The 26,677-nt window shown below is 46.5% G+C and overlaps 1 protein-coding gene across 1 annotated transcript; it reads left to right on the forward strand.

Annotated features, from left to right (window-relative positions):
• Window positions 1–56: 56 nt before the first annotated feature.
• On the forward strand, window positions 57–25,130 carry CDCA5 (cell division cycle associated 5). Its single transcript, XM_077822083.1, has 7 exons — window positions 57–171; window positions 1,902–2,011; window positions 15,011–15,073; window positions 23,408–23,446; window positions 23,841–23,879; window positions 24,164–24,652; window positions 24,849–25,130. Exons 1-7 carry the CDS (start codon window positions 102–104, stop codon window positions 24,927–24,929), a joined length of 891 nt encoding a protein of 296 aa, XP_077678209.1. The 5' UTR covers window positions 57–101; the 3' UTR covers window positions 24,930–25,130.
• The last annotated feature ends 1,547 nt before the right edge of the window (window positions 25,131–26,677 follow it).

Raw genomic sequence — 26,677 nt, forward strand, 5'->3', positions numbered from 1 at the left:
AGAAGTAGCTACCGCGTCACTTCCACTGTAGCGGCGGGTGATTCGAACGGGGCTTGGTGGCGGGTTCCATCCCGCTCGGCGCGGAGCGGACAGGCCCACGGATGGCGGGCGGGGGCCAGAGGCGGGCCCGGTCTGCGGGCGCGGCCCCAGTAGGGAGCGGAGCCCGCGGGGGTGAGTGCGGCCCGGGGGTCACCCTGGGCGGGGAGGGGTCTGTGCCGGGGGCGGGGTCTCTGAGGGGCACTTGGGGGCTACGCGGGGGGCGGGGTCTCTGGGGGGCACTTGGGGGCTACGCGGGGGGCGGGGTCTCTGGGGGGCACTTGGGGGCTACGTGCGGGGGGCGGGGTCTCTGGGGGGCTACGTGCGGGGGGCGGGGTCTCTGGGGGGGCGGTGGGTACGAGGGGGGTACGCTGGGGGCGGGGTCTCTGGGGGGGCGGTGGGTACGAGGGGGGTACGCTGGGGGTGGGTCTCTGGGGGGGGCGGTGGGTACGAGGGGGGTACGCTGGGGGTGGGTCTCTGGGGGGGCGGTGGGTACGAGGGGGGTACGCTGGGGGTGGGTCTCTGGGGGGGGCGGTGGGTACGAGGGGGGTACGCTGGGGGTGGGTCTCTGGGGGGGGCGGTGGGTACGAGGGGGGTACGCTGGGGGTGGGTCTCTGGGGGGGGCGGTGGGTACGAGGGGGGTACGCTGGGGGTGGGTCTCGGGGGGGGCAGTAATTTCTCTAAGGGGGATTCCAGGAGGAGCAGGATACAAGGAAGAATCATAGAATATCAGGGTTGGAAGGGACCTCAGGAGGTCATCTAGTCTAACCCCTTGCTCAAAGCAGGACCAATCCCCAACTAAATCATCCTAGCCAGGGCTTTGTCAAGCTGGGCCTTAAAAACCTCTAAGGAAGGAGATTCCATCACCTCCCTATGTAACCCATTCCAGTGCTTCACCACCCTCCTAGTGAAATAGTGTTTCCTAATATCCAACCTAGACCTTCCCCACTGCAACTTGAGACCATTACTCCTTGTTCTGTCATCTGCCACCACTGAGAACAGCCAAGCTCTATCCTCTTTGGAACCCCCTTTCAGGTAGTTGATGGCTGCTATCAAATCCCCCCTCATTCTTCTCTTCTGCAGACTAAACAAGCCCTATTCCCTCAGCCTCTCCTCTTAAGTCATGTGCCCCAGCCCCGTGATCATTTTCGTTGCCCTCTGCTGGGGACTCTCTAATTTGTCCACATCCTTTCTGTAGTGGGGGGCCCAAAACTGGACACAGTATTCCAGGTGTGGCCTCACCAGTGCCGAATAGAGGGGAATAATCACTTCCCTCTATCTGCTGGCAATGCTCCTACAAATGCAGCCCAATATGCCATTAGCCTGCTTGGCAACAAGGGTACACTGCTGACTCATATCCAGCTTCTTATTCACTGTAATCCCCAAGTCCTTTTTTGCAGAACTGCTGCTTAGCCAGTCGGTCCCCAGCCTGTAGCGGTGCATGGGATTCCTCTCCATGGGAGCAGCGTGTGGAGGAACATTTGTTGGAGTACTGATGGGGTCTTGGGGAGCAGGGTATGAGGAGAAGGTGTTGCTCCCTGTGGATGCAGGATTTGTGGGCATGTTTCCTGAGGTTTGGGAGGGGGGTCCTCAGAGAATCAGGATGTGGGGAGGGGTCCCATTGGAGGAGCAGGGTGCATGGGAATGTCTCCCTCAGGTTGGAGAATTCCTTGGGGTAGGATGCAGGACTGGAGGGTATTTCACAGCTTCCTAGCATCTTACGCCTATGAAAAGGCAAACACCAGGAGATAGGAAAGTACTGAGAGGCAGTTAAATGTCCCCACATTGGTAGTTTGGATGAAGGGGCTTCCCCATGCGGTGGGAACAATCAACTTTCAAACTTTTCCTCTCTCCCTCACTTTCAGACACTGTCTCCCCTCCTCTGAGGCGCAGGTCCGAGAGGATTTCAGGGTCTCCTACCAGGCGTGGCCCCCAGAGGAAACCTTTGGTGGAGAAGAAGATGGTGGGGAGCCCAGTGAGTAATAATGCATCCCTGTTAGTACCAAATGTTCCCAAATCCAGCTGTGGGAGGGTTTGGAGTAGGTTATACGAACCCTGAAAAGCTAGATTTTTCCATTCTGGAGAACTCAACAGGCTGTCAACCTTAAAAGTCATCCTGAGTTGTGCCCTCAGTCTAGAAGCATCCCCCACGCAGAAGTCCTTTGGTGCTCTGATATTATTTGCTCACCCAAGGCACTTTCCAGTCTGGACTGTTCCTTGCTTGTTTGGATTGTGAGCTCTGCAGGGCAGGTGTCTTACTCAAGTGGTTTGTTTGTACAGTGATGAATCTGCTCCTTATTATTGCAAAGCAAAGAGCTGCAAACTTGCTCTATGTGCAAAGGACAAGACATATCCTTGGCCATCTGAGGAAAAGGGATTTAACTGCAGCATCCCTTTTAAAAAAAAATATGGATTGGGCAGATGCGCAAAAAGTGCAGTGCTTGGCAGTATGAAGGCTGTCTAAAGTGTAAGCTCTTTGCACGCTATTGCCACTTCATAAATAATGGATCTGGATGTGGGTTTAATTGTTGGCACTTTAGAAACCATGTATAATAGTCATGACTAACTAGAAGCTTCTCCCGTCTGAAAGCCACTCAGTGGCCTATGTGAGTCAATTGGGTTTCTTAGTTCACAAATACTTATATTGTTTATATATATATTGTTTAACTGACTTACTCGTTGGCAGCCTTGACAGAGAATGGAATGGGCTGCAGATGCCGAACTCTTCTTCACTAGAGAAGAGTTGGGGCGGGCAGGCACTGCCCTTGTTGTACTGTGGATAGGCAGAGGCAAAGATTTTAAGCCCATCACCCAGCAGGGTTCATTCCGATCAGCTAGGCTCACCTGCATACCACAGGCTAGAGAGCCTCACTCGTTGCATCAAGCCCATTACTTCTGTTTGAGCTCCACCATGTCTTTTAAAAAGACAGCTAGTCTTGAGTTAGATGTCAAGTAATGGAAAATCCATCATGCCCCTTGGTAAAACTATTTCAGTGGCACTGGTAATAGCCATTAGGAACTATCTGCATGCACTCTAACTTCATTAACTGTGTTGGGTGCAGGTGTATTGAATGGTGGAGGAATAAGTTGGAAGAGTTGTGATGTGATCTGTGGGGGGCTGTGGCATTGTTCTTGCCCCTAGGCCACACTGTTGCTATGTGGTTCCTACATGCCTCCCTGTACACTTTGTTTTAGTGGAATGGACATAGTGGTCATGCATTGAAATATTTGGATGATGGAGTTGTTAACAAGTGCTGAGAGAAATCTCAGACATGGTTTGTGTCCAAAGAACTTTACCTTCATAACAGTTGTGACAACTGAGCACTCCCGAGCAGTGACGAATTATCTCACCAAGATTTCCGGTTTCAAAGTGAAATCCATCAATAACCCCTTTTACTTTACTATCACGGTTTACTGTTTGTTCAAGTGCCATGTCTGTTCGGACTCTGCTGAATTTATTTTTTAGACTGAGCCACAGCATGATTTCCTTGCACAAACTGCTCATGAACTTTGGGGGCATAATCTGGCAGAAGGTTTATGTCACTGACGTACACAGCTATCCAGAAGGAATAATTGGTCCAGTCAAAGGCAAAAAATAATGGTAACATATCTACAGCCACCGCGAGATGCAGGTCCCTGTTGCTGTCACGTTCTGCTCTAATGAAACGCATTAGGATGTTGGCCTAGAATTGGGGTTCTCAAACTGGGGGTCATGACCGCTAAGGGGGTCGCAAGGTGTCAGCCTCCACCCACAAACCCCATTTTGCCTCTAGCATTTATAAGCATGGCTTGCTTTGTGACAGGGGTCACCAATACAAAAAATTGAGAACCATGGATCTAAGGTAGGAAAACCAGAATGCTGGGACCGGTGCTGGAATGGCGAGACTAGCCAGGTTATGAAAACCAGAGGACCTACTCAAAGGGAGTTAATGCAAGCGCTATACTTCCTGTTGAAGATCAAGTTGCTAAAGACCTCCGTCTGTCATCCACAAATGGACAGACTAGTTGAGAGATTCAACAAAACCCTGAAGGCAGTGCTGAAAAGATTTGTGTCCTTTGATCGCAAGCGTTGAGGATCAGCTACTTCCTCCTTTTTGGCCCACCATAAGGGAGATGCTGCAAGTTTCCATCAAGTTCTCTCCCTTCAAACTGTTATTTAGCAACAGCCTCAAGGGATAATGGCTCTCCTGTATGAGGGCTGGGAGGAGCAGGAACTGAGAGCATCCAATGTGGCCCAGGATGTTCTCCAGTTCAGGAAGCTCCTCCAATTCCATTTGCTCACTAAAACCTGTTGGGGTCCCAGCAAACACAAGAACGGGGTGCATGCCTCTAGCTCTTCTAGTCCAGTGATAGTGTAGTTACTACTCCCCAGCACGGAACCCAAGTGACTAGCCAGATGACAAGAGCCTTTTGCAGTGGATCATCAGCTTGGGCCTGTAGACTGTGAGGTCCACCTGCTTGGGAGGTGGAAAGAAACCAGGGTCTACAATTTGAACCTGCTGAAGCCTTGGAAAACCAGGGAAGGGATGTTGACCACTCCTTACCCACCAGAAGCTGAACTGGGATTTCGGCCATCCACTCACCCAGAGCCAGCGCACATGCAGAGAGAGGTGCTGAACTACCTGGACAAAGAGCTTAGGTTTTACTATTGCTGAGGCCTTTCCCAGTATATTCTCCCCTGCACCCGGCTAGCCCCAGCTGATACACCCTCTCATCAAGATGGTCCCAGGACAACAGGATAGAGACCCCATACCCCAGAAGATGTGGGAGACAGTCTGGGAGCTACTGGAACATTTAGGGTCCGTCAGCTATATCAGTACCATAGATCTTTAAAAAAGGGTATTGGCAAATCGCCCTTGTCAGGGTTCCTTCCCCACTCTGAACTCTGGGGTACAGTTGTGGGGATCCGCTTATTTTTACCAGCTTCGGTTAAAAACTTTCCCAAGGCACAAATTCCACCTTGTCCTTGAACAGTATGCTGCCACCACCAAGTGATTTAGACAAAGAATCAGGGAAAGGACCACTTGGTGTTCCTGTTCCCCCAAAATATCCCCCCCAAGCCCTTATGCCCCCTTTCCTGGGAAGGCTTGAGAATAATATCCTAACCAATTGGTTACAAAGTGAACACAGACCCAAATCCCTGGATCTTTGGACACTGGAAAAAAAATCAATCCGTTCTTAAAAGAATTGTATTTATAAAAAAAGGGGGGGGGGGTAAAAATCCCCTCTGTAAAATCAGGTTGGAAGATAACTTTACAGGGTAACAAAAGATGCACAAAACACAGAGGAACCCCCTCTAGCCTTAGTTTCAAAGTTACAACAAAACAGGAATAAACCTCCCTCCAGCAAAGGGAAAATTCACAAGTTGAGAAAACAAAGATAAACTAATACGCCTTGCCTGGCTGTATTTACAATTTCTGTAATGTGAGAGACTGGTTCAGAATGGTTTGGAGGACATGAATTGAAGAGCGAACGAACACAGAAACAAAGAACCCAAAACAAAGCCTCTCCCCACCCCCAGATTTGAAAGTATCTTTTGTCCCCGTTGGTTCCTTTGGTCAGGTGCCAACCAGGTTATTTGAGCTTTTTAATCCCTTACAGGTAAGGAGGAATTCTAGGCTACCCTTAGCTGTATGGTTATGACAGCCCTTCTCTCCCAAACTTCAAGAAAAAAAGTCTTCTTGACTGACTCCCTTTGGGCTCTTCTACTTTTAGACAATGCCCTTTGGTTTAGAGTGGTAGCAGTGTTTCAGCATTTAATGGACAAGGTGTTCAGGCCTCATCAGCAGTACGATGCTGCATATTTGGACATTGTTATATATAGCAACAACTGGGCCTGCCTGCAACAAGTACAAGCCATCCTCCATTCCTTGGCTGAAGAAGGTCTCATAGTCAATCTGGCCAAATGCAAATTGGCAAATCAAAGTGTTACTTACCTGGGTAATAATGTGGGATGAGGCCAATGTAGGCCACTAGTTAGCAAAGTGAAGGCAGTGTTGGCCTACTCAATTCCTTGAACAAAGAAAGCAGGTAAGAGACTTCCTTGGACTAGCTGGGTATTACAGGCAATTTGTCCCTTGTGTCGCCACCATTGCATCCCCTCTGACGGACCCCAATAAAAGGTGGTAATCCAAAGGAGGTCTGCTGGAACAGCACTTGTGAGAATGCCTTTAACATGGCTGTGCCAGGAACCAGTCCTCTTCCATCCAGATTTTTCAAACGGGTTGATTTTAGAGAAGTAGGCCTGGGTGCTGTGCTGTTAGAAGGGGTGAATGGTGAGGCGCACCTACTTCTATACTCATGTAGGAAGGTCTTTCACAGGGAAGAAGCCTATTCCATGGTTGAAAAGGAGGCACATGCAGTGAAGTGGGCATAGAATCTCTTAGGAATTATTTTTTGGGTAACTCTTTTCCCTCATTACGGCCCATACCTCCCTCTAACCATGATGAAAGAGATGAACCTGCACCATATGGGGTGGTAGTTTGCTCTCCCAACACTATACTTTTAGTATGCAACATCATGCTGGAGCAAAACACAGAAACACGGTGTGGGAGTTGGGCCCCTGAGGGGTGGGGTATGTAGTGGGGTAGGTTTGCACCCCAGCCAGAAAAGGATTAAAGAACTCCTCTGGGCACAGTCAGGCCCAACTTGGCCCACCTTTTAGGCCTGAATGGCACCTTGAAAGGGAGAATCTAAGCCTAGTGCAAAATGACAGGTTTCAGAGTAACAGCCGTGTTAGTCTGTATTCGCAAAAAGAAAAGGAGTACTTGTGGCACCTTAGAGACTAACCAATTTATTTGAGCATGAGTCTGCTGCAGTTTCCACGGTATGCATCTGATGAAGTGAGCTGTAGCTCACGAAAGCTCATGCTCAAATAAATTGGTTAGTCTCTAAGGTGCCACAAGTACTCCTTTTCTTCTAGTGCAAAATGGCACTCAGAGCTCCCTAGCCCTGCAGAGTGGGGGCGGGGGGGGGGGAGAAGTTGATGCTTTCTGGGGGTACCCAAGGTTGTGAGGCACCTGACAAAGCCTTGTCTGTCCCTGTTGTGGGTCAGCTCCCCAACTCCACTGGCTGTGAGCAACACAAGCCCTCCCAGGCCCAGCTATCCATTTGCAGGCTAGCGATAGCATGCTCGAGCTCTCTGTCTCCCTGGACAGCTCCTGCACCCCTGGACATTCACAGTATTCGCAAACTTGCTGCTTCCAGAGGAACAGAACACCCCAGTTAATCTCTGATCAGCGCCCCACTTATCACACAGCACTTAGATATGTTTATAGTGAAATCAAGTATATTTATTTAACAAAGCATAGTGGTGCAAGGAGTGGGAAGCAGAAGTATTGGAAACAGATGGCTACGTATAGAATCATAACACACATTCTAGAGCCTAGACTTAATTAATAAGATACTCTCATGTCTGGTAGAGTATTGCTCACCCAAAATCCTTGCAGAGCTTTTCAGCCAGGCTGGCTGTGACCTCCTTTCCTGAGACAGCACGCTGCCTACTAGATGAAGGATGCAGTGTGTTCCTTTGCACCCTAAGATATCCCAGAACAATCCTTTGTCTTCATTCAAAAACAAGACATCCCCTTCAGTTTTCCTCTCTCGTAGATTTCATGGTGTTTCAATTTGTACTTGGCTCAGTATGCAAACAGCCATACCCTATGAGGCACATAATACACAAATAGCCAGACAGGGACAGAGGAGCATTTCTGAGGTATGTCACCTCCTGGTGACCTGCCTTAACTCCAAGACCTAAAAAGCATAATTTATAGTATAGATGCATAACTCCTTAAATATTATCCATACATACATTTCACACTAATTATGATGACAGTGGACTACTGGCTGTCACATGCCATCCTTCAGTGAACTATTATGCAGATATCTGGCTCAGGATCACACTAAAACCTTATGCACCCCCTGTACTCTCTGCCATTTGGCATCATGGGTCCTTGAGTCAATCATCCCCCCCTACATTGGTGCAGTAGGGTCAGCCACTGGCTAATCCACAGAACCCTCTTGCCTACACAGTGCATCCACCACTACACTTTCCTTGTCTTGAATATGTACAATTTCCATATCATAATTTTGAAGTGCTATATTCTAGCATAGCAGTCTGGAGTTGGTACCTGTTGTTCTGTGAAGCCATACCAATGGGGAGTGGCCTGTTAGGACCCTGAACTTTCTGTTGAGCAGGTACGGCCTTAGCTCCCTGACCACCCACACAATTGCACAACTTTCTCTTTCTATAACAGTGAAATTTTGTCCAGTGAGGGGGGGGGTGTCAGTTTTTTTACTTAAGAAAGCAGTAGGATGCTTCTTATTGCCTTTGCTCACTTGCATCAATATAGTCCACAGGCCTGTATTGGATGCTTCTGTGCAGAATTCAAACATCTTGTCAAAGTTTAGACTAGCTTCTCTGACAGAGCTCTTTTCACTTTTATTAAAATCCTCCTGACAGGCAGTAATCCAAACCACCATGTCAGGCTGCGTTTTCTTGCAGAGGTCTATAATTACCTACACAAGGTCTCTGAAACCCTCCACAAACCCGAGGTAATAATTTGCCAAGACTATAAAACACTGAACTTGCTTTTTGGTTCAGGGCATGGGACAGTTAACAGTGGATTCCACTTTTAAGGGATCTGGCCTCCTCCAATCCAGTGACCTAGATAAGGGACTTTGGCTGCCCCTGTCTTACAGTTTGATGCTGTAATTGTGAGACCTGCCTCTCTGAATTTCTTCAGCACAATTCCCAAGTGATTTTTATGATTGTGATACACTTTTAATCTGTTTATATGCCATTTGAGCTGCTACCTTTCTGTTGGGCCTTTGGACATTATAGGTAACATCATTAAACCCTTTCTACTACCTCTAAAGGCCCCTCCCATGAGTTTTGCATTTTGTACTTTTTTACAGGGTCTAGCACCAGTATTAAATCTCCCACATGAAATCATTGATCGCAGGCATTGTAATCAGATCATTCTTTCTGAGCGGCCTAGCTTTTAAAAAGTGAGGTTTTGCTGCACTATCCCCATCATGGATTTTAAATCCTCCCCGAACCTCTGCACATATTCAGTCACCAGTTCCCCCTCTGCTTCAGTGCCACTTTCCCAGGAGTCTCTAATGAGATCCAGGGAACCTCTGACCATTCTTCTATACAGGAGGTCAAATGGACAAGCCCCAGGGACTCTGGGGGCACCTTCTGATATACAAACAGATAAAGTAACACTATGTCCCTGTTTACTTACATTCTTAGCATAGATTTTAGGATCCAGTTGAACCTGTCAATTAATCCATTTGTTTCTGGGTGGTATTTTTCCCTACACATTCTGGGACATGAAATCTGATCCACAATCTGATGAGACCTCTTTTGGAAAGCCCACCTGCTGATTATGGAGAACTGTGCCTTAGCAACAGTTTCAGCTTCCACATTTGACAGAGCAACTGCTTCTGGATACCTGGTGACAAAATCCACCACCAATAATATAAATTTTCCCCCTCTGAGTTGGTCTGGGTACAGGCCTTATGATGATCATAGCAAGCCTGAAAAATGCTGCTTTGATTGCCAGTAAAGGATGCAAAGGAGCCTGGCAGAGACGTAAGTCACAAGGCTTGCAGTATTCCTCTTCTTCATTTTGAATAAGGGGCCAATAGACATTTTTCTTTAGCCTTTCATATGTCTTCTCCATTCCTAAGTGACCAGCAAAAGGGCAGTTTTGGGCTAAGAACTTTAACTCCACACAATGCTTTGTGGGAATGATTATTTGTAGGGCCCCAGCAGGACTTCTGTTTTCCCCAGCCAAGGCTTCCCTTTAAATCCTTCCCTCTTCTGAAAACCTCCTGCTGTGCTCTCTATCTGGGTCAATACTGAGGATGCTTCCCCAGGACATGTCTGCAGTTGGTTCTGCAGCAAACTCCATTTTGGCTCTTGCTTGTACTGAGAGCTGCCTCAGGTAAGGGGGGGACGACTCCTCATTTCCCTCCCCTTTAGACACATTGCTGTGTTCTGCTGGTTAGGTGTCCCCCACCCTCCTCCAAGCATTTACCTTTGGGACAGAATACTAATAGCCTTGGCCAGTGATATCCTGTCATTTCCCACCAATACATTAGCCAGTAAATTCTTAAAAACTCCTACATTCAAAATACCCCTTAAGCCTTCCCACTCTAATTCAATGGGAGCTAAAGACACCATGGTTCTAAACTGCCCCAAGGCCAGGAGTTTTACCTCTTTCCTGGGAGCATATCCACCTCCTTAATGACGTACCTCCTGAGTAGAGGAGGTATGTGATTATGTCTCTCCTCTCCGGCACATTTGGCCATTTACCTTGGCCTCCTTAATACACTCTTTATCTACCTCCAGAAGGTCAGACTGCACAAAATTTAATTAGAACCCCCTCTGGCATCACTGAAGGCTCTGAACTGAGGGTAGCTGCATTAACTTGGATCGATCAGGCATTGTATTTGGACTCCCCATTGTTTGTGCCTGTGTTGTAGGGACCCACATCAGAGAAAATACTTTGGGCTGTTCCCTCAGGCTGGGATCTGATAATTAGGGACTTTCGTGTGCTTATTCCCCTCCCCTTCTTCATTCTTCCCAGGAACAAACAAGGGTCTCCCTTTTACCCCAGGCTTTTGTCCTTCCTTTTGGGCCTTGTGCCCTAGGAATGGTCTCGCTTGCAGGTATAAGTCAGCAGCACTGGCTGCCTCTTCCGCAGTTGCTGGGGAAATTTCCCACACCTCTGCCCCCACTTAATCAGACCGCAAAGAACCGCACCTGAGCAAGCCGATCTACCAACCGGTGATCATTTTCTCCCCTTTTACTTTTCATCCATTTTCTCCGATAATCTCCCATTTTATGACCATATTTCCTGTTATCCAGTTGTTAGGTTTCTACACTTTAGGTGATATATCTATGGGGTAAATTGAAAGCTTTCTAACATCGACCCCTTAAACCAATCATACAACATCGCATTATTTACATTCATATAATTAAACCAGTTGTTCTGAACACCACTGTGGGTCACACATGCAGCTCTCTGTGTTATGTGAGCGGCATCCACACTATATACTCCCTGTGTGGCCTGAGGATGTCACATGGGCTGCAGCTGTGTCTTCATTGGGCCGCAAGTGGCCCACATGCTGCAGGTTGAGAATGACTGGATTAAACATATGTAAGGCTTTGCCAGTCAATTTGGGAGGTAAGAAGGCCAAGTCTGTTCAGCAGGGATTTTGTACATCCTGCCTATCCTTTCAAACGTGGTCATATTCTTCAATGGACTCTCTCCCACTGTGACTCAGGCAGTTTCCCCCAGCTGGGTGATCCCTAGGGAGGATTACTTGTGGGCTGAGGGTTCTGTTTGTGTAATTCCAGCTTTTTAAACTTGTGGGGCCTTTCCTTCTCCCTTCCTTTAACTTCTGTGACCTGCTTTCGCTCCTCTGCTTTCCTCTTTTTTGGCTTTCTCTGCTGCTTCCAGTTTATGATCTCCCTCTTGGCCAGTTCTAACTGGAGGGCTGCCCCTCTGGGACCTGTGCCAGGCTGGTTTCCTAAGCCTGCACCTCCCACTCAACTTCACGTAATTTTGATGGATGAATCAGTTCTCCATGATGCTTATCATATTGCATGAACAGAGATTTTTATCCCCTCTACTATTTTCCCTAAAGCCTCCAAGCCATGATCTGTACAGTTTTTCCAACTGTGATTTGGTATGTTTGGCATGTCTCTGGCTTACTCAACCTGTCCTTTATGTTCTATTTCCCTTACCCAAAATAAAGCAATGGAAAACAACACACCATAACCTTTTTCTTTACCTGTTTCTAAGCCTCTCGCTTTTGACTCTCTCAGTGTATATATACTATCTGGTATGTCAATGCTTGGCGCATGATCCTTGGTTAATCAGCAAACAGGGTGTAGAGTGTGCTGATTACACCATTAGGATGCTAAGAGGGGGTTCCAGGGTTTTGAGGTACCTCACAACCACCTGCCCTTTGTGTGAGGAAGCCTTGTTTGTGCCTGCTGGGGATCACTACTCTACTGGCCATGGACAACACAAGCCCTCCCCTCTGGACCTCGCAGACCCTGCTGTTACTCTGCAGGCCAACTATTGGCACACTCAAACCCTCTGAGTGTCTCCCTGGAGTCACCAACTCCTGCTCCCCTGGACACTCACAGTATTCACAGATTTGCTGCTTCCAAAGAAGCAGTATAGCCCGGCTTACCAAATCCTCCTGAGGATCCCCACTCTGCTTAATACACAGCACTGAGATAGGTTTATAATGAGATCAAGTATAAGTTTATTTAACAAACCATAGTAGCAAGTACAAGTATTGGAAACAAATGGTGACATATAAAATAAAATCATAACACACATTCCAGAGCCTAGACTTAATTAACAAGATACTGTCATGTCTGGTAGAGTATTGCTCACCCAAAATCCTTGCAGAGCTTTTCAGCCAGGCTGGCTGTGACCCTCCTTTCATAAGACAGCCTGCTGTCAGTCTGCCTGCTAGATCAGTGGTTCTCAACCAGGAGTCCGGGGGCCGTGAGCAGGTTTCAGGGGGGTCTGCCAAAATAAACCAGAGAGCAGGGCCGGCTTTAGACTTGCTGGGGCCAAGGGCAAAAAGCTGAAGCCTGAGCTCTGCCGAGGGCCGCAAGCCAAAGCCAGAACAACTTAACTTCACAGGGCCCCTGGGCAATTGCCCTGCTTGCTACCCCCTAACGCCAGCCCTGGCTTTTAATCTACTGGCTGTGCAGAAAAGCAGCTGTTGCGGCACAGGTGGGCTGTGGAATTTCTTTTAGCATGTTGGGGGGGGGGCTCAGAAAGAAAAAGGTTGAGAACCCCGGTGCTAGATGAAGGGTTCAGTGTTCCTTTGCACCCTAAGGGTATGTCTACACTTGCAGAGGTTTTGCGCCGTCAGTTTCACCGGTGACAGGGAACCGGTGAAAGAAAAGTGCTGGTTTGTGTTCTCACTTACTTCCACGGGTGCCAGAGAGTGGTTACATTAGCAGCACTTCCATCACTGATGAGAGCAGCGCTTGAGGGAAGGTATCCCACAGTGCAGCTCTCTCCAGTTTGACGATGGGCCTTATGGGAAGGGATGGGGGTCGATCGCAGGGCATCCTGGGTCCTTGCACAGCCTCCTCTCCCCAAACGCTGATCAGCTCGAGTAGCTCAGCATTGCTCCAAGCAGGGGTCGTTTGCTTTGTGGAGCAGGCATTTCACTTGGCCAGATAAGTGAGCACTTGCCAAGAAATCAGGAAGGGGAGTTTTAAAGTTCCCTGGGCTTTACAGGGGGAGGGGTGGATGTCTGTTTACCTGGTGTCAGAGCAGCAGAGCTGCTGGCCACAGTGGTCACCTAGGCACTGTGGGATATGCTCCGGAGGCTAAAGCTCTGTAAACAGGAAGAACATGTCTTCACCTGCACATCACCGCAAAAGCATGACCGGTAAGAGCTGTACGCTTCTCATGGAGGTGGTTTACTTTTTGCGGTGAAACTTCTGAGTTTTGCTGCAAAAAGTCATTGGCAAGTGTAGACGCTCCCATGGTTTTTGTGCAAAAAAGGGACTTTTTCCGCTTTAAATGGCAAGTGTAGACATGCCCTCCGATATTCCAGAAAAATCCTTTGTGTTTATTCATAAACAGGACATCCCCCTGCTCTCTGTTACACCATGCAGAGATTTTCTCTCTTGTAGGTTTCACAATCTTTCAATGTGTACTTGGCTCAGTATGCAAATAGGCAAACAGTATACAAATGGCTAGACAGGGAGATAGGTGGGTGTTATCTCCTACCTGAAAGGAACATTGCCAAGGTATATCACCTTCTGGTGACCTGCCTTAACTCCAAGACCTTCATAGCATAATTTTCAGTGTAGATACATAGCTTCTTCAAAATCTGTTCATACATTTTGTAATGATTATGATGGCTAGTGGGCTACTGGCTTTCAGTAGAGACCTCATATGCCACCCTTCAGTGTGAATTATTATGCAGCTACCTGACCCAGGAAATCCCTGTAAAAAGCCTATGCTCCTTTGCCCCATGCCCTCGGCCAGTTGGCATCAAGGAGTCCCTGGGTAACAGGCTGATTACCAGGAAAGCTGCTTAAGAGCTTCTGCCACCTGGACCCTAAGGAGAGGTAGAGGGACCATCTCAACTTTGTACCATTCCTTGCATATATACTCACACCCTTCCTTGGGAAGCTGGCGCAACGGTCCTGCTCTGTCTCTGGCATGCCAAAGAAGTCTGATGGTCCAGATCCCCTTTTTACACGGTGTTCTGGCCTGTTACAGGGCCTGGGGGCTGTCATGAATATTCACACACATGCCCAGCCTCCCTTGTCCATATCTAACTTCTTCACCCTAATTATGTTGGGGTGTCCTTATCCTATAGATTAGTATAGTCATGGTTTCAACTAATTGTTAAATACATCAACTTATTGCCAAGGCCAGTCTGCAGTTAAGCATTTGCCAACATTTTATCCTAAAATATCCAAACCTAGTATCAGTTCAGTGTTCCTGTGATTACCTGGTATTCCGTTGTACGAACTCTCTGCTTTAAGCACACTATTCCCAGTTCCCCAAGCCTCAGGGTCACTGTCGGGCCATTTATCTATAACAAAGTTCATGGGACTCAAAGCCTTATTATGGTAACTGGGTAAGCTAATGTCTTACAGGATACAGGCCTGTACGTTCCTTGCATTACTGTTAAGTAAAATAAAATGCTAAAGCTAGCTCAATGGGCTACAGCTGTGGGTCGTCAAAGACGGTTGTGTTCCAGTCTGACCTTTCTTTCCTTGAGCACATCTGTCTCTTTTGTCTTATGCTTGGACTGGAAGCTTTGGGGAGCAGGGGCCATCTTTTAGTTCTGTGTTTGTACATCACCTACCACAATGGGGTCCTGACCCAGGACCAGGTCCTAGGCTGTACTACAGTGCAAGAAACAAATAATAAGTCTTGTCTCTTTTATCCTATTTACGCAGCTTCCAGCTCCAGTGGTGAAGCGATTGATCATGGTGAAAAAGATCATGCCCCGAAAACAGCAGGTCTGTGAATCAAATCTTCCTGTAGCTGTTGTTTGTGTATGCATGCAAACTGAAATCTGTTTTGATTATACTCCCCAACTCCAAACCAGCCACAGACCAAGCATCGCTTTCCAGCCTGTAGGAGAAGTATAAGAATAAAGAATTAAAGTTAGGATGTTTGGTTAAGGATATATGTGTGTGTGTGTGTGTGTGTGTGTGTGTGTGTGTGTGTGTGTATATGTATAGTGTGTGTTCGTGTGTTGTAAAGAAGGCCCCAATCAGCAAGTAACAGAGGCCATGAGAATAATTAGTATTACTTGTAGTGTGGGAAGGTTGTATGGTTTCAAAAGTAAAACTAATAAAATAAAGAGCTGCAGTAACAAGACAAAAAAAAACTGTCTTAAAAGAAACACGCCCAAACCTTCCCACCGTTCTGCTAGTAAGCAAAGGAGGAGGTGGGGAGAGAAGATAAGAAAGAAAAGGCTTTGGGAAGAAAGGAGGCTGTAAATCTTATCTGGATTAAGACTTGGAAAAAGGGTAAATAGTTTCACACTGATTTTTAGCTGAAGTCAGTAATTGGCAATGACATCGCTTGTTTGATAAAGGGTATAAAAAGTAAACTTTTAAAGGGTTCATTGCTAATACCTGCCTGACCACCGCTGGAACTGATCAATATTGGTCTAAGTATCCCCCGGGTTTAGCTCATTTGTAAGTATCTTGATCAAAAGTTCATAAATGTTTTGTTACTGTTTGGATGCAGTACATTGCTTACTAGCTAGACTTTTTAGGCACGTTTAGAGCAACTGTATAAATATAATTTGGCCTTGGGATTTAATAAAGAAATTTAGTGTTTGGTGGTTTCCCATATCAATTAGTGTTTAAATTAAATTAAAATTAGTGTTTGATGGTTTCCCATATCAATATTAATAATTCCAACACAGCCCATTGAGAAAGGAAAGGCAAATCTCATTTTGTTTCTCTTTCCAGCTCTGGAAAGGAGTGCTGTCTAGCATTTAGAGCAGAGTGGGTGGGGTGGCAGGACACCGACTATTAGTTCTGGCTCTGCAGCTGGTTTTCTGTATCATATGTTACAGGAAAGAGTACTTAAATGACTTGGGCAGGATCATGCAAGGCTGTGAGTAGGACCCAGGAGTCCTGGCTTCCAGATTCCACTGCTCTAACCTGCTAATCACTGTTCTTCTCCCAGAGCTGGGATAGAAATCCAGGAGTCCAGGCCCCCAGCCCTTTTTCTGTACTCGTTAGACACACTGCCTTCCAGAACTGAAAAGAGAACCCGGAAAGCCTCATTTCCGGTCCACTGCTCTGACCATTAGACAACACCCACCCCCACCCATTATGAAGCTGAGATGTTTGCATCTGACTTGGAATGAATTGCATCTTTATTCATTTAATGTATGGACTTAAAAAAGCAGACTTCAGCAAACTCGGAACTGGTAGGTAGGTTCTGCCATGGATCCACAGCTACACCTCAGCTTTAAAACAGTCTCTTGGAAAGCCGCCCATTAGCATGGCAGATCCCCAAGGAGTCCCACTCCCTTCTTCAGGGTAGGCCATGCTGCCTCCTAGACTGAGTGTCTGGGCTCCAGCACTTCTGCTCTACATTGTGAGCTGTGCCCAGCAAGTCCAACTGAAATAGTCTTCTGGTAGAGACTTGTACACTCTTTAGGGACTAGTGCACCTCGGCAGATATTTATTGTAGGTAGGTAACAGCCAAACCTGGATTTGTCTAGAACAAGTCATGCCAAACCAAAGGAATATCCTTTGACAAGATAATAGGCCTAGTGGATAGGGGCGAAACAACAGACATGATATGTTTGGATTCTAATAAGACTTTTGATACAGTCCCATGTGACGTTCTCATAAACAAATCAGGGAAATCTGAAATTAGGATAAGTTGGGTGCAAACCTGGTTGAAAGATTGTGTCCAGTTTTTGTTCTCAAAGAGTAGTCACGAATGGTTTGCTGTCAAACTGGGTGGGCATATCTAATGGGGTCCTGCAGGGATCTCTCCTGGGTCAGGTACTCTTCCATACTTTACTAATGACTCAGATAATGGAGTGGAGAGTATGCTTATAAAATTTGTGCATGACACCAAACTAGGAGGGAGAGCACTTTGGAGGACAGGATTAGAATTCAAAATGGCCCTGATAAGTTGCAGTTGTCTTTACTGAATTTCATCTTGTTGATTTCAGAGCAAAGTACTACACTTAGCAAGGAAAAAAATCAAATGCACAAATATAGAATGGGGATTAACTGGTTAGGTGGTAGTACAGTACTACAGAAAAGGATCTGGGGATTCTAGTGGATCACAAATTCAATATAAGCCAATAGCGTAGTGCACTTGCAAAAGAGGCTAATACTGTATCATTCTGGGGTGTATCCACAGGAGTGTTTGGGAGGTAACTGGCTTACTCTGCTTGGCAGTGGTGAGGTCTTAGGTGGAATATTGTGTCCAGTTCTGGCTGCCACGCTTTAAAAAAGATGCGGACACATTGGAGAGAGTCCAGTGGAGAGGAACAAAAATGATAAAACCTGACCTATGAGGAAAGGCTAAAAACCGGGCCAGGTTTAGTCTTGAGAAAAGACTGAGGGGGACCTGACAGCAATATTCAAATATATTAAGGGCTGTTATAAAGAGGCCAGTGATCAACTGTTCTCCACGTCCACTGAAAGCAGGACAAGAAGTAATCAGCTTAATGTGCAGCAAAGGAGATTCAGGTTAGATACTAAGAAAAACTTGCTAACCCTAAGGACAGTTAAGTAATGGAATAAGTTACCCAGGGAGGTTGTGGAACCCTTGTCATTGGAGGTTTTTAAAAACAGGTTAGGCAAGCACCTCTCAGGAATGTTTACTTGGTTTACTAGGTCCTGTCTCAGCGCTGGTGGATGGACTAGATGACAGATCCCTTCCAACGCTACATTTCTTAGTGTATATTGTACTGCTACTTGTCTGGAGAAGTTATGAATGGCACAGCTACTGTGTGAGCACCAGTTTAGACTTAAAATATTCCTATTCTGACTGCCACATCCCAAAAAGAGATTCTCAACTGTTATAATACATGAAAAATCAGGAATTCGGAAAACTGGGATAATGTGGCTGTGGATTTTGAAAGCTATTTTCTAATCTATGTAGCCCACTTTATAGATCTTAAAGCCAGAGGGACCATTAGATCACCTAGATCATTATGCAGGCCAGAGAATTTCACCCAGTTACCACTGCATTGAGCCCAATAACTTGTTTGACTAAAGCATCTTCCAGAGAAGACATCAAGGGATGGAGAATCCACCACTTCCCTTCAGAGTTTGTTCCAGTTAATCACCTTCTATTTGAAAAAAGAATAAGGGGAGGGGGGTGGCTCATTTCTAATTGGATTGTGTCTGGCTTTAACTTCCAGCCATTGGTTCTTATTCTGCCTTTCTCCTCTAGGCTGCTAAAGAACCCTGTAGTACCTGGGATTTTTTTCCTGGTGAAGGTATTTATATGCCGTAATTGAGTCACCTCTTGTTCTTCTTCAAGAAGCATCCCTATAGGTGCTCCATGTCCAGATATGTACACGCCCATGCGCTCTTCACTGGAGATTTTTGTCAACAGTGCCCGTGGGTCCGCACCCCAGAACCCTCATGCCCATTACAAGAGTATATGGGGGAGATGGACCTGCTGCCACTCCAGTTCCTTCTCCTCCGTCTGTGGCTTGCGATGGAGCATCACGGTGTCTGGTAGCTGAACTACGTGTCTCGCTGCACTTCACTTTCTTATACCATTTTCCTTTTAGTTTTTTTCTTAGTTATTTATTTTTATTCTATTAGCTCCAGCTTGTGGTTTGAGGGGTGTCCACTCGCCGCATTTTGCCCATTTTGGGCCCTCAGGTTTTTTTTCCCCTGGGCCTCATCCATGGCCTTGACTGTGGATTATGCCCAAAACATTGGGCTTTGAATCTTGCCAGACCTGCCACAGGTCCTTCCCCCACAGCGACAGACAATCAAGCTGCTTCCACTGCTTGGGAGAAACCCACGTTCCCTTTACATGTGAAATCTGTTTAGGATTTAAAAGCAGATCTAAATAATTGAGGGAGTACAGACAAACTCCTACTTATGGAGTGCTCTCTGAGACTTGTGGGGGGCGAGTCACTCCCCATACCTCAGTTCCACCCACCACCTTCACCTCAGTGGTAAGCAAAGACCCTGGACACTTTGGGGTACTCCCCAGGTCCTCCAAGAAGAGAAGACCCCATTTGCCAGACAAGGAAAGGGGAAAGTCACCTCCTCAGTCTGTGTCTCAGGAGACCTCATGTCCCAGTACGGGTACTGCTGAGGCTCCTATTCCCTCCAGTACCGCAACCTTGTTACCAACTAAGCCGACCACGTCACATACTGAGAGGCCATCTACAGCAGCACCAGCATTGCCACCCGACTCAGAGCCTCCAAAAGCCTGAACCAAGGCAAAGTCCTCGTCAGTACCATCTTCCATAGCCAGAAGCAAAAAGTGTACTGTACCTATTTTGGTGCAGTCTCTGGTACTGCCCAGTGTTCTTACTCCTGAGGAACCACATCTGCAGACCCCAGTACCATCCAGGCTCCTATGTTATGAGGACCTCTGAATCCTCAAAGAGCCCAAATCACTATTATTAAGAGGTACTGAGAGATACTCCCCACTATTACTTACCCTCCGTCCATTTCTTCAATGGTGACTCACTCTCTGGTACCGACACTTTCCCTGTGCAATCTTTGAGGGCTCCGAGAAATATTTTCAGCTGGTACCGTTATAACATTCTCCGGCACCACCTCACCAGCCTCCCTTTCTAGCCACAGTACTGACACAAGTTCAGGTCTCTTCCCAGGGCCTAGTACTGCCCTGACCACCAGTACCCACACCCATGACCACCCCCGAATGGATATAGAGGACGACGCCTCATCTGACTCAAAAGCGTCTGTATGTGATTTCTCCACCTTTCCCTCCTTAGAGATTCACGCTGAAGAAGGAGCTCATAACAGGAAGTACACCCAGTTACCATGGCAAGGACAACCTTGGAGTCCCACCACAGTGGGCTTACCGGAATCCTTAGGTGACCCTTTCTAAAGGGTCCCATCCCAAAAGAGGTCACATCAGGATCATCATTACTTCAGCATGGATGGTGTGGCAAACTGAAGCCACTGTCCCACTTATGTGTAAACAAGCTGACAAAAAGTATCACATCCTCCTCCCCGCAGAACTGAGTGTTTTTTTCTCCCACCTGATTCCCAGTTCTCTGGTGGTGGAGGATGCTAACAAACAGACCAGGCAACATCAGTTCTGTTCCACAACGACTGATAAGGATCTAAAAAGGACTGGAGCTTCTGGACCCTAAGAAGCACTCCTCAGCCTTCTGGCAGTTCAGAGTGGCCAATTATCAAGTCCTGGTGGCTAAATATGACTTGACTGTCTATTCAAAAATTTCAATATTTAATGAACACTTGCCTCAGGAGCACAGAGAACAATTTCAGGTCCTCTTTGCAGAAGGTCGGATAGTTGCTAAGGCATCTCACTGAGCCTCGCTAGATGCTACTGACACAGCTGTACGTTCCCTGACTACAGCAGTAGTCATAAGCCCAGCTTCCTAGCTACGGTCTTCCAGCCATCTCCAGGAGGTACAAAATACTGTAAAGGACCTTCCTTTTGTTTGTTAGTGACCTCAGTTTGTTTAGTGATGCCACAGATGGGTCCCTCCATTCTCTCAAGGGCTCCTGGGCGACACTAAAATCTCTGGGCATCTCTATGTACACCTGCAATGAAAAGAAAATACAGCCGGTCACAGGTGGCTCAACGATCTCGCCCAGTCCACTACTAGGAGACCTCCCTGGAAGAAGCACAAATTCCCATGAGACCTCCCTGGAAGAAGCACAAATTCCCTAAGAAAGGGCCTTCTCCATCAGCAACGTCCCAGCCAGCAATGACTTCAAAATGTCCATTGTGACCAGTTGGGTGAGGGTCACAAACTACTTCCCACTCCAAATCCTATGTTGCATCTATTCCCCTCCATTTCCTACCTTCCTGGGAGCTCATCATCTTGGACAGATGGATCCTAGAAGTAATTTCCATAATCTATTCCATCCAGTTGAGCTCTTTCCCACTCCCTGTCCCTCTTCAGGGACCCCTTTACCTCCCTCCACAAAGACCTCGTAAGGCAAGAGGTACAGTCCCTCCTAGTTTTGGGGATGATCTAACCTGTCCCACTGGCCTTCATTGGGAAAGGGCTCTAGTCTCAGTACTTCCTCGTCCTGAAGAAAAATGGGGGTGGGTGGGTAGGTGGGTGGAGGAGACCAATTCTAGACCTCAGGACTTTAAACATCTTCATCTGCTCCCAACAGTTCAGTATGATGACCCGAGCAACAATTCCCTTTCTGAATCTGGGAGATTAGTTTGGTTTGTTTCCCTCTACCTTATTTTCATGGTGGCATTCATCCCTTGCACAAACAATTCCTATGTTTTGTGGTAGGCAAGGACCACTGCCAGCATTGCATCCTACTCTTTGGCCTCTCCACCATCCCCCGCTGCCCCCCAAGGGTCTTTATCAAAGTTCTGTCAGCCACGGCAGCCTATCTTTGCCGGATAGGCATCATCATCTTTTCCTGCCTAGCTGACTGGTTCCTGAAAGGCCGCTCCCTTCTCAAAGCACAGAGTGCAACCAGGAAGACCCTGTCTCTGTTTCACTTGCTGGGTCTCCACCTCAACATGGAGACGTTTACCCTAACACCCACACAACATATAGACTTAATCTGGGCCACTTTGGACTCCTTCCACCAGAGCATACTTGTCCAGGGACAGATTCACCCCTGTCTCCAACCTTGTTTCAATAATCCAACAGAGTCCACTAACCACTACGAGGATTTCCTAAACTTCTGGACCATGGGGAAGCCTGTATGTTCACAACTCCCATTTTCAGTGTCTTCAAGCATGGTTGAGAACCATCGACACCCCCTACAGACACAACCTATCCAAGCGGGCGTCCGTACCTCGGAAGGGTCTTGATTCTCTGAACTCATGGAAGGACCCACAAAAAGTGTGCATGGGAGTTCTGTTGCTACAGCATTCTTCAACGATCATCACCACAGATGACTCTGTCACATGTTGGGGCGTACGCTCCCAAAACCTCACAGTTCAGGGCAAAAGGACCACCCTCCATATCAACATATTGGAGCTCAGAACAGTCAGTTACACTTGCCATCACTTCCTACTACACATCAAGGACAACAGCGCAGCAGTGTATTACATCAATCAGCATGGAGGAGCAAGATCCCAGTCCTTGTGCACCAAAGCCATAAAACTATGGTACTGGTGCCTATCACATTGCATACAGGTGTGAGCGCTTTTCTGCAGCCCAAATGCTCTTTAGAACCAAAATGCTCTTTAGCTCACAATCTCGATTACCTGCTGAATTTAAAAACCACAGACTTACTGCTGAGCTCCATCAAAGTTTACCTAGCTGCCCTCACAGCTTCTCACCTTCCCAGAGAAGGGTTCTCAGTCTTTGCCCCACCCCACCACTGTAAGATTTATCAAAGGCCTATCAACATCTTCCCACCTATCAAGGAACTAACTCTGCCACGAGACCTCACTTTACTTCTTGCCTTTTACCTCGACAGGACTAGGCCCTTTTCAGGTTTCCCCTGGACTCTTCATCTCTGTTGCAGAACAAATGGAGGGACATCCAATCTCCACCCAAAAACTGTCCATGCGATTTGCAGGTTGTGTTCTATCATTCTATGAGTTTTCAGGGGTTCATCCTACACTCCAAAAGTTATTGCTTGTACCACCAGGGCTCAATCTACCTCTGTAGCCATTCTCAAAAATTGACCCATCTCAGGCATCTGCAAGGCCACCACCTGGTCTTTGCCCCACACATTTTACCAGCATTACACTCTTGTGCCCTATTCCAGGACTGATACAGCCTTTGGTGGTGCTGTCCTTTGAGCAGTACTGAATCCACTTCCTCGCACTGGGGCCTCACTTCGAGATGTATCTCCCTGTGGGTGATCCACTACTTGCTCTCCTTCCCCTTGGCCTCAGAGTCTCTTTCTTGGGACTTTCGTGGTTGAGAAGGAACTGGAGTGGTGTCAGGTATACCCCTCCTTATATACCCTCATATCTGGGCACAAGGGTCTCTGGGGTGCAAGCATGGAGCACCCCTAGGGAGACATCTCAAAGAATTCAGTTTACTATACCAGGTAAGTAACTCCTCCATCTTTTTGATAAAGAGCTCAGTCAGTTTAGTTTGTATCCCACTGTAAGGCATTTTTGTGGCTGAGGTGACTTGTTTGGCTGATGTAAGTTGCATTAATTTCCCTTTTGCCTTCCAGCCTGCTGTTGCTTTAACTGAAGCAGAACAAACCACATGCGTAAGTTATTGTAACCTCTATTGTAACCTTGAAATGTTTGTTTCAGTGATTAATCCTTGATTCCTTGAGTTGGTGTGGAGTAAAATGAAAAGCCCCACTGTGGTGATATGGCATAATTATGTACCTGACAGCCTGTCGAGCTACATTCCCTATGTGTTGCTGAGCACATCTCTCATCCCAGACACCCCCTTCTGAGGGATAAGAGTGTCAAGTTCTGAACTGAGACATTTGATGTTTGGGAAATGGTCTGATTTTTATGAGTGTCCTAACAAGTAGCATTGAGTCTGGTATTTCTAAACACACCATAAGAGTGTCCATGCTCTGTATGTCCTTCCCCTTGTCCTCCCACAGCCCTTTGGCTACACACTAATTGTAATTCATTTGTTCCTCCAAGATGACTGGTACTGCTTTGACTCCACGGCGCAGCCCCAGGGTAAGTGTCTATGTTCTCCTTTGGGTTCTGCTAGTATATTGGATATCAGGGGAAGGATGGTACCAGTGACTTAGGGAGCTAGCCTCAGACTTGGCAGACCTTGAACTTTTACAGACCTGCTTTAACTTAAAGTAAATATGGGCTGAGCTACTTCCTTTAGACAGCCCTGAGACTGAAGTGTCCATTGGCCCCGCCAGTGAGGAGTGGGGGTGGCTGGGAGATCCACAGATTAGCTGTATTGGTGAGGGAGAAGAAGGGATAAACTCCATCTCCTTTCCTTGCAGATCTCCCAGAAGGCAGGAAAGGAGAACTTCCCAGTGGAAAGCAGCGAGGCCAAAGGATGTGGAAGCACTGATGCTAACCCAGTCTTAACATCATCTCTCCCTGCCAATGCCTCAGGCCTGGTGGAGAAGGCTGCCCTGTGTACAGTTAGCATCAATGTATGTGACTCTCCTCCCCAGGATGAGAGGGATGTTCTGATGTCTAAGAAAGTGCGCCGATCCTACAGCCGTCTGGATGCCTCACCCAGCTTGGACATGTCAACACCCACATTCGCCCATGGCCTGCAGAAGAAGTGCTCGCTCTTTGGCTTTGAGAAGTTCCTAGTGCCTGATGCACTGGCAGATGTGTCTCCAGTGGGTAAGGTTTCTCCTGCCCAGGAGACTCCAGTGGAGCCCAGTGCCTTGGGCTCCACTAAGGAATGGGACACAAACATTCCTGGCATCTCCTTTCCCAAAGAGAAACGGAAGAAAAGGAGGATCCCCCAGATAGATGTGAGTACTGCCAGCTTGGATGGGAGACCTCAAGGGAATGAGATTGGGAATTCTGGTATCACTCAAGTGCTCTAGTTGAGGGATGGGGAGATCTTTGGGGCAGGGACCCCTGCATTCTGTTAGCTACTCTGTATCAATCAGCTTGTGCTTGTTATAATTACAGTTTTTCTGTTGTTTTTTACTTCCTCTGCTCTAGAAATCTGAACTGGATGAATGGGCTGCTCAGATGAATGCAGAGTTTGAAGAAGCAGAGCAGTTTGATCTTCTTGTGGAATGAAGCCTCTCCCAGTAACCTGCATTATTCTTTTGTACATAGAGCTAACGTGTTGTTTTTTCACTCTAAAAATTAATAAAGTGGTTCTGTCTGTCTGTCTCTCTTTAGAAGTCTGCTCTATAGATTCTGGTATGTATTGCTTACTAGGGCTGTCAAGCAATTAAAAAAATTAATCGCTCTATTAATAATAGAATACCCTGTATTTCACTATTTCTGGCTGTTTTCTACATTTTCAAATATATTGATTTCAGTTACAACACAATTCAAAGTGTATTGAAATTACTAAAGTAGAATTATGTACAAAAATAACTGCATTCAAAAATAAAACAGTGTAAAACTTTAGAGTCTACAAGTCCACTCAGTCCTTCAGCTAAGCAAAGACGATAATGCTGCTGGTTACGAAAATGTAGAAAAACATCTAAACATCTTTAATAAATTTTAGGGCTGGCAAGCAATTAATCACTAGTAATAGTGCAATTAATCGCACTGTTAACAATAGAATAAAATTTATTTTTGGATGTTTACTACATTTTCAAATATATTAATTTCAATTACAACACAGAATACAAAGTGTACAGTGTTCACTTTACATTTATTTTTATTACAAATATTTGCATTGTAAAAAACAAAAAAAATATATTTTTCAATTCCCTCCCGACACAATGTGAAATTTTGGAGCCTACAAGTCCACTCAGTGCTACTTCTTGGTCAGCCAGTCACTCAGACAAACAAGGTTGGTTACAATTTGCAGGAGATAATGCTGCCTGCTTCTTGTTTACAATGTCACCTGAAAGTGAGAACAGGCGATTGCATGGCACTGTTGTAGCCAGTGTCGCAAGACAGTTATGTGCCAGATGCGCTAAAGATTTATCTGTCCCTTCATGCTTGAACCACCATTCCAGAGGACATGCATCTATGCTGATGATGGGTTCTGCTTGATAACGATCCAAAGCAGAGCGGACTGATGCATGTTCATTTTCATCATCTGAGTCAGATGCCACCAGCAGAAGGTTGATTTTCTTTTTTGGTGGTTTGAGTTCTGTAGTTTCCACATCAGAGTGATGCTCTTTTAAGACTTCTGAAAGCATGCTCCACACCTCGTCCCTCTCAGATTTTGGATGGCACTTCAGTTTCTTAAACCTTGGGTCGAGTGCTGTAGCTATTTTTAGAAATTTCACATTGGTACCTTCTTTACATTTTGTCAAATCTGCTGTGAAGGTGTTCTTAAAATGAACATGTGCTGGGTCATTATCCGAGACTGCTATAACATGAAATACATGGCAGAATGCGAGTAATGGGTAAAACAGAGCAGGAGACATACAATTCTGCCCCCGCCAAGGACTACAGTCACAAATTTAATTGACACTTTTTTTTTAACGAGCACCATCAGCATGGAAGCATGTACTCTAGCATGGAAGCATGTACTCTGGCATGGTGGCTGCAGCATGAAGGGGCATACACACGTTTAGCATATCTGGCATGTAAAGACCTTGCAACACCAGCTACAAAAGTGCCATGCGAACGCCTGTTCTCAAGTTCAGGTGACATTGTAAACAAGAAGCAGGCAGCAGTATCTTCCATCAATGTAAACAAACTTGTTTCAGCGATTGGCTGAACAAGAAGTAGGACTGAATGGACTTGTAGGCTCTACAGTTTTACAGTGTTTTGTTTTTGAGTGCAGTTATGTAACTTGAAAAAAAATCTGCATTTGTAAGTTACACTTTCACCATAAAGAGATTGCACTTCAGTCC

The sequence above is a fragment of the Eretmochelys imbricata genome, chromosome 7, assembly GCF_965152235.1.
Source record: "Eretmochelys imbricata isolate rEreImb1 chromosome 7, rEreImb1.hap1, whole genome shotgun sequence".
Taxonomy (NCBI): domain Eukaryota; kingdom Metazoa; phylum Chordata; order Testudines; family Cheloniidae; genus Eretmochelys; species Eretmochelys imbricata.

Bases quoted from the DNA above. Each gene is read 5' to 3' on its own strand.
- CDCA5 (XM_077822083.1), top strand. From the start codon at position 102: ATGGCGGGCGGGGGCCAGAGGCGGGCCCGGTCTGCGGGCGCGGCCCCA. The intron at 172-1,901 runs GTGAGTGCGGCC...CCTCACTTTCAG, and splicing joins AGGGAGCGGAGCCCGCGGGG to ACACTGTCTCCCCTCCTCTG. The intron at 23,880-24,163 runs GTAAGTGTCTAT...CTTTCCTTGCAG, and splicing joins CTCCACGGCGCAGCCCCAGG to ATCTCCCAGAAGGCAGGAAA.